Below are 8,166 nucleotides of genomic sequence, written 5' to 3'. Positions count from 1 at the left end.
TTTTTTTTTTTTAACACCACATAATGTTTCTAATGGGCCAGTGATAGAATTCCTCTTGCCACCCTAGAGGACACTCCAAAGGAAGTTGCTTTATAGACACTGTTCAGCTGTGCCAGGAGTCGGCATTAACTAGCCACAAGTCTAAAAATTTGGTTACGTATGTAGGTGCAAAGCTGGTTCATCAAATCCCTGTTCTGGCCCTCCACCCAATGCATTTCAACTAAGGTATCATCCACCTCCTTCTTAACATTTATCAAACACTTAAACAGGTACTGTCCAGCCACTCCTTGGAGATCTTTTCCTCTTTCAGCTGCTGAGTTGCTGAACTGCTCAGAAACCTCTTGGTCCTGGGCTCCATTGCTAGAGCCTTTACAACCTTCCAAAACCTCCATCCCTCCCTTTTCCTCACTCCTTTCATCCTCCATGGGTTCTGCGTTTTCCTCCTGGCAGAACGACTCCTGATGTGGGCAATGGCCCTCAACAGTGGCAGGCTCGCCTTCCCCAGGTGCAGGCCCACACAGGATGCTTTCCTGGGAATCCTTGACTAATTCTTGGCTATTGCCAGACTCTTTAGGGGTGGACTTTTTCTCTTCCAAGGCTTGGATGACATCCTCAGGAGCTCTAGGAACTTCTCTCAATTGTCTCACTCGCTCTCTTCTCTTTCTCCTTAAATGAATCCAAGAGTTTTCTATGGCTGTTAGGAAAAGGCTAAGTTCCTCTTTTCCACAGGGAACTCGTTTATGCTGGACCTATTTGGAGAAAAACAGAATTTTATAGGAAACCACTTTCCCCTGCTCTTCAAACTTCCTTTAAAAAGAAGAAAGAATGGCTCAGCACCTGTAGCTCAAGGGGCTAGGGCGCCAGCCACATGCACCAGAGCTGGCGAGTTTGAATCTAGCCTAGGCCTACTAAACAACACAACCAAAAAATAGCTGGGCATTGTGGCGGGCGCCTATAGTCTCAGCTACTTGGGAGCCTGAGGCAAGAGAATCACTGAAGTCCAAGAGTTTGAGGTTGCTGTGAGCTGTGATCACAGCAATCTACCCATGGCGACAGCTTGAGACTCTGTCTCAAAAAAAAAAAAAAAAAAAAGGAAAGAAAAGAAAAAAGAAAGAATGCTGGGTGTGGTAGCTCACACCTGTAAGCCCAGCACTCTGGGAGGCCGAAGTGGGTAGATTACTTGAGGTCAGGAGTTTTTTTTTGTTTTTGAGACAGAGCCTCAAGCTGTCCCTGGGTAGAGTGCTATGGCTTCACTGCTCACAGCAACCTCCCAATTCCTGGGCTCAAGCGAGTCTCCTGTCTCAGCCTCCCAAGTAGCTGGGACTACAGGCACCTGCCACAATGCCCCGGCTATTTCTTGGTTGCAGCCATTATTGTTGTTTGGTGGGCCCGGGCTGGATTCGAACCCGCCACCTTGGGTGTATATGGCTGGTGCCTTAGCTGCTTGAGCCACAGGCGCCGAGCCGAGGTCAGGAGTTTGAGATCAGCCTAAGCAAGAGCAAGACTTCATCTCTACTAAAAAAATATATATAGAAAAACTAGCTGGGCATTGTGGCAGCCTGTAGACTCAGCTACATGGGAGGCCGAGGCAAGATGATCACTTAAGCCCAAGAGTTTGAGGTTGCTGTGAGGTATGATGACACGGCACTCTACCCAGGATGAGAGAGACCCTATATCAAAAAATAAATAAATAAGTAAAATAAAATATATAAATAAAAAATAGGCTTGGCATCCATAGCTCAGTGGTTATGGCACCAGCCACATGCACAGAGGCTGAAGGGTTTGTACCCAGCCCGGGCCAGCTGAACAACAATGACAACTACAAAAAACAAAATAGCTGGGCTTTGTGGTGGGTGCCTGTAGTCCTAGCTGGGAGACTGAGACAACAGATTGCTTAAACCCAAGAGTTTGAGGTTGCTATGAGGTTGATGCCACGGCACTCTACCAAGGGTGACATAGTGACACTCTGTCTCGAAAACAAAATAAAACAAAACAAAAAACCTTAACTAACGAAATAAAAAATAAATAGAAGAAAAAAGAAAGATTATTATGAGTACTTCAATATGATTATCAGATACCTTCAGATCGGTGAGAATTTTTTCGATCCATGTTGTGACGACTACAATGCCTTCTACTGTTTCAGAACCCAAAGATGAAGCTTTGAGGGATAATTCTTTCATCACAGATGCCAACACGACAAATGTAATGGGTTTCCTTGGCTTCTCTAATTTTCTTCGCTTACTTGGTGGTGACTGAAAGAAAAAGAAGACACCGAGAAGAGAAGAAAGTTATCCAGATAATTAAATACCATGCATCACTAATAGACTCAGCTGGAGAAATTTCCATAACTTCTGCTACCAATCATAGAATTAAAAAAAAAAAAAAAACCAGCAAAGGCCTTTGTGTGTGTTATTTCCCATACTTAATACTACTCTGCAAGATAGTTTTATCATTTCCCTACTTTACAAAAGAGAAATACAGGAAGGCTGGCTATGTAATTATGCTCAAAGTCACACAGCTAGTAACTGAAATTAGGATTTGAACACCAAACCCAAGTTTTTTCCCAAACTTATCATGCTGCTGCTCTTTTGGCTATCAGTATATAACTTCTCCAGTTGCCAACTTTTTTTTTTTTTAGGCAGAGTCTCATTCTGTCACCCTGGGTAGAATGCCATGGTGTCAAAGCTTATAGCAACCTCAAACTCCTGGGTTCAAGCAATTTTCCTGCCTCAGCCTCCTGAGTAGCTGAGACTACAGTTAGTTGCCTGCAACAACACTCTGCTTGTTTTTTTTCTATTTTTAGTAGAGATGGGCTCAGACTGGTCTTGAACTCCTAAGTTCAAGATCCACCCGCCATGGCCTCCCAGAGTGCTAGGATTACAGGCATGAGCCACCATGCCTGGCCCCAACTTTCACTTTCAATGTATACTCGCTGAGGCTTGAAATAAAGCCATTGATGAACTACATCTTGTGAGATAACATGCAAGAAATGACCAGAGCCACTAAGACGACGCGAGCAGAGGAAGAGGACTGCTGAAGCTTGGCTGATGTTAGAACAAAGCCAGTGGCTACCTGAGCATTGCCAGGCAGCTAGTGAGGGGTACCAGTACCTACAAGATAAATACATTTGTAAGCTGTTCCCATGAAAATCAAGACTTCTATCTTCCTTTCTATCTCAAGCTTGGAAGGTGAATTATGTCTTACCCACTAGAGGGACTCAAGTTCCATTTTAAAAACCAAATGATACCACTATATTTAAAATGTATTCCTTTAAAGGAAAAACTTGTTTCTTCCCCAAAACTTTCTAAATAGTTATTTTTTTAAAAAATGAGTCTTGGCTAAGACCATATATATTACAGACACTATTTAAGAGACAGATTTATCCTTGCTGACAAAACATATCAAAACCTTAAAAACTGGCTGGACACAGTGGCTCAAACCCCTGTAATCCTAGCACTCTGGGAGGCTGAGGTGGGTGAACTGCTTGAGCTCACGAGTTCGAGACAAGCCTGAGTAAAAGCAAGACCCCGTCTCTACTAAAAATGGAAAAACTGAGGCAAGAGGATCACTGGAGCCCAAGAGTTGGAGGTTGCTGTGAGCTATGACGCCACAGCATTCTACCCAGGGCAACAGCGTAAAACTCTGTCTCAAAAATAAAAACAAAAACAAACCTTAAGAACTTAAGACAATTCTAAAGTCAGAGGCAAAATAAGCAAGTGAGTATAGTCAGGCAAAATGACTCAGAAAAAATACCTTGTCAGGTTTGAAGATTTTTTCCTGCAAAAAGGAACCTGGTAACTGTGCTACTGATAATTCCAGTTCTCCCTGGCAAGGCTGACAGAGTAAGTGGGCAATGAGGCCTTCCAAGAGCTAACCAGCAGCCCCAGCCATGTACATACACAACACAATAGCCAGTAGAGCCAGTTTAGTCTATGTTAGAAAACAAAGAAATATCAGAAATATTTCTAAAAAATAATCTATATTTTCTCTTTATACCAAAAATTAACTAATAAAAACAAGAACTTAAAAAAATGCTAGAAAATCAGCTCGGTGCCTGTGGCTCAAGCAGCTAAGGCGCCAGCCACATACACCTAAGGTGGCGGGTTGGAATCCCCAGCCCGGGCCCGCCAAACAACAATGATGGCTGCCAATAAAAAATTGCTGGGCGTTGTGGCGGGTGCCTGTAGTCCCAGCTACTTGGGAGGCTGAGGCAGGAGAATTGCTTGAGCCCAGGAGTTGAAGGTTGCTGTGAGCTGTGATATCAGAGCACTCTACTCAGAGCGACAGCTTGAGGCTCTTTCTCAAAAAAAAAAAAAAAAGCTAGAAAACAAGCCTAGAAAAAAGAAAAGGACCAAAAACAAAGGATGTGTGTGTGTGTAAAAGAACCTGCTCTTCAGAAATGCAGGGGACTCTAAGACCTGTCTGAACCTGAACTTAATTATGTTTTAGACAAGATGAGACAAATTCATACTGACATTGAGACAGTTACTACTCAATCACCCAGCATAAGAAACATAATTTCTACAGTCTACTGAGAGTCTAATACTTTATATATTCTTTCTCCAAAATTAAGAATAGACTGTTCATCATTTATGAGAAATTAACAGAGAAAAACACATCCTCACTAAACCTGACAAGAGCTCAACCAGGGATTTACTTTCAAAGTTTGGAGCAAGTCAAAAACAACAAAACAGATAATTACCCTGCTAGCTCAGGACCAAAACAAAAATTTCTCCATCTCAGGCATGGTTCCTTCACCTCGCACCTTGGCCCCAGTTTTCTATAGACAATGGTCAATCAAATGAATTATTTTAATACACACATACACAATTGTGGGTTTTTTTGAGACTGAGTCTCACTATATTGCTCTTGGTAGAGTGCTGTAGTGTCATAGCTCACAGCAATCTCAAATTCCTGGGGTCAAGTGATTCTCTGGACTCAGCCTCACGAGTAGCTGGGACTATAGGTGCCCACCCCAATGCCCAGCTATTTTTAGAGACAGGGTCTTGGTCTTGCTCAGGCTGCTCTCAAACCTGTGAGCTCAGGCAATCTGCCCATCTCGGTCTCCCAAAGTGCTGGGATTACAGGCGTGACCACTGTGCCTGGTCTTCAAGGTTTTTTTTTTTTTTGAAACAGAGTTTCCCTATTATACCTGGGTATAATACCGTGGCATCACAGCTCACAGTAACCTCAAATTCTTGGCCTTAAGTCTCAGCCTCTGAAGTAGCTGGGACTACAGGTGCCGGTCACAATGCTCAGCTAGTTTTTTTGTTGTTGTTGCAGTTGTTTAGCTGGCCTGGGCCAGGTTCGAACCTGCCACCCTTGGTGTATGTGGCTGGTGCTGTAACCACTGTGCAATAGGCACTGAGCCCAGGATTGTTTTGAATATAGTTTTACTTTACTATAGAAATTAGTCACTCAAGAGACAGACAATTTACACTATAGAAATGCTCAAGCCAGAGTTTTAAATTATTAAAGATTAACTTAAGCATATAGCAATTATTCCAGTATCCCTCTTGTCTATAAAGAAAAATTCTTACTGGGCAGGGCCACAGAAAAATGCAAGATCAGGTCTTTTTTTTTTTTTTTTGAGACAGAGCCTCAAGCTGTTCCCCTGGGTAGAGTGCTGTGGCATCACAGCTCACAGCAACCTCCAACTCCTGGGCTCAAGCGAGTCTCCTGCCTCCACCTCCCAAGTAGCTGGGACTACAGGCGCCTGCCACAATGCCCAGCTATTTTTTGGTTGCAGCCTTGTCATTGCTGTTTGGCGGGCCCGGGCTGGATTCGAACCTGCCAACTCAGGTGTATGTGGCTGGTGCCTTAGCCTTTTGAGCCACAGGCACCAGCCACATACACCAGAGCTGGTAGGTTTGAACTCAGCCCAGGCCTGCCAAACAACAAAGACAAGTACAACCAAAAAATAGCTGGGTGTTGTGGTGGGTGCCTACAGTCCCAGCTAGTTGGGAGGCTGAGGCAAGAATGGCTTAAGAATGGCTTAAGCGGCTCAGCGCCTGTGGCTCAAGGGGCTAAGGCGCCAGCCACATACACCTAAGGTGGCGGGTTCGAATCCCCAGCCTGGGCCTGCCAAACAACAATGACGGCTGCAACCAAAAAAAAATAGCCGAGCGTTGTGGCGGGCGCCTGTGGTCCCAGCTACTTGGGAGGCGGAGGGAGGAGACTCGCTTGAGCCCAGGAGTTGGAGGCTGTTGTGAGCTGAGATGCCACGGTACTCTACCCAGGGGGACAGCTTGAGGCTCCTGTCTCAAAAAAAAAAAGAATGGCTTAAGCCTGAGAGTTGGGGTTGCTGTGAGCTGTGATGCTATAGCACTCTAACGAGGGTGACATAGTGAGACTCTGTCTCAAAAAAAAAGAAAAGAAATTAGTAGTTAAATTCATCAACCCAACAGGTTCTTGGTATCAGGTAATTTTACACCCTGCCACAAACACTAGTAAATAGAAGCTGTCTGTTTTCTCCCAATTGAAATGATCTTATTTTGATAATCGCAAACCACCACAAATATTTTAAATAGAGTGCTACACACAAACTGTCATAATCTTGTTTACCAGGCAAGGTATACATAAATAATCCATCATTTTAAAGTCTACTGAAAGAAAAAAAAAAAACCCTCAATCATTACATTTACAATGTCAAAAAAGTCTGTTGACGACTTGCAGGTCTCACAGGGAATACAGGTCTTATATCTTTTCAATTACAAGTATTTCATAAATGATAATAAGGGAGGAGCTTTAAGTGTTATTTTGTAGCATTATTTAAAACACGTCAGAAGGAAGCTATAAATCAGGCAAAAAACCTAGTTCTTAGACAGGCGTGTTAACTCAGGCCTGTAGTTCCAGCACTCTGGGAGGCCAAGGCAGGTGGACTACCTAAGCTCAGGAGTTCAAGACCAGCCTGAGCAAGAGCGAGACCCCATCTTTACTAAAAATAGCAAAAATAAAAAGAAAACAAAAGAGAAAATACCATTGTGGTGGGCACCTGTAGTCCCAGCTACTCAAGAGGCTGAGGCAAGAGTATCTCTTGAGCCCAAGAGTTTGAGGTTACTGTGAGTTACAATTCCTTAGCACTCTACCTAGGGTGACTGGAAGAGGATCTGTCTCAAAAAAAAAAAAAAAAAGTTCTTAAATTTTAAAAGATGCATTACCTAGCAGAGGTATTTACAAACTTAAATCCTCACTTTAATTTCTAGATCTGAAGTGGTACAGTCAAGAAACTACTTCCAATGACGCCACAGTTTCCATGAAATCCTAAGTTCTCCTTAGTATCTATCCCCCAGAAGAGAACAAGAAAGTCATTTGCCTGAAATCTACACAACTTGAAGCCACACCCAGCTCCTGTAGAAGACCAGCTTATAGAATGCCCACGAGGGGAAAAGGATGCTCTTGGCCACTGCACTTGGGGTCTGCCTCCATTGCTCTGCTACCCTTTGAATGGCTATTGCTCTAGGTCCCCTAGAAGTATGTGGAATGCCTGTGGGCTGTTATTCAGCACAGGCCACCACTATTGGGAGAAACAGAGTCTAGGGGCCAACAATGACACCTGGCAGACAGGACAGTCAGACTATCTCACCAAGACTGCCTCATTCAAACGTGTATCCACTCTTGCCATGAAGTAAACGGAATATATTGTTGCCTAAGAGTACATATTCCTTATTAACCAATCAATTTGGACATTCTCTTTTTTTGTTGACACAGAGTCTCATTTTGTCATCCCTGGTAGACCGCCATGATGTCATAGCTCACAGTAACCTCTAACTCTCAGGCTCAAGCATCCTCTGGTCTCAGTCTCTCGAGTAGCTGGGACTACAGGCACCTGCCACAACAACTGGCTTAAGTGATCCTCTTGCCTCAGTTTTTTTACTTTTAGTAGACATCATGAAATACTCACTCTTGCTCAGGTTTGTCTCCAACTCATGAGATCAAACAATCCATCTGCCTTGGCCTCCTAAAGAGCTAGGATTACAGGCATGAGCCACCATGCCCAGCCTGTTTTTATTTTTGAGACAGTCTCATTCTCTTGCCCTGGGTGGAGTGCCAAGGCAGCATATCTCACAGAAATCTCAAAGTCTTGGGCTCAAGTGATTCTCTTGCCTCAGCCTCCTGCGTAGCTGGGACTATAGACGCCTGCCACAAAGCCTGGCTATTTTTTTT

The 8,166-nt window shown here is 43.8% G+C and overlaps 1 protein-coding gene across 3 annotated transcripts in view; it reads right to left on the bottom strand.

The window, feature by feature from the left end:
• METTL16 (methyltransferase like 16) overlaps nucleotides 1–8,166 on the bottom strand; it is a 94,145-nt gene continuing 85,979 nt past the window's right edge. For 2 of the 3 annotated variants that reach the window (XM_003799076.3, XM_023518735.1), the window contains 2 exons: nucleotides 2,079–2,252; nucleotides 1–749 (listed from right to left, as the gene is read on the bottom strand). In XM_003799076.3, the coding sequence (XP_003799124.1) occupies nucleotides 126–749; nucleotides 2,079–2,252 (798 nt within the window). In that variant the 3' untranslated portion in view covers nucleotides 1–125. Of the gene's footprint in view, nucleotides 750–2,078; nucleotides 2,253–4,702; nucleotides 4,781–8,166 lie in introns of those variants that run through there. The other variant, XM_023518736.1, reaches the window with a different exon arrangement.

This window comes from Otolemur garnettii, unplaced genomic scaffold (genome assembly GCF_000181295.1).
Source record: "Otolemur garnettii isolate 467f Iridium unplaced genomic scaffold, OtoGar3 scaffold00145, whole genome shotgun sequence".
NCBI classification, from domain to species: Eukaryota; Metazoa; Chordata; class Mammalia; order Primates; family Galagidae; genus Otolemur; species Otolemur garnettii.
Note: the sequence above shows the minus strand (reverse complement) of the source record. Positions and strands in the feature narration are given on the sequence as shown.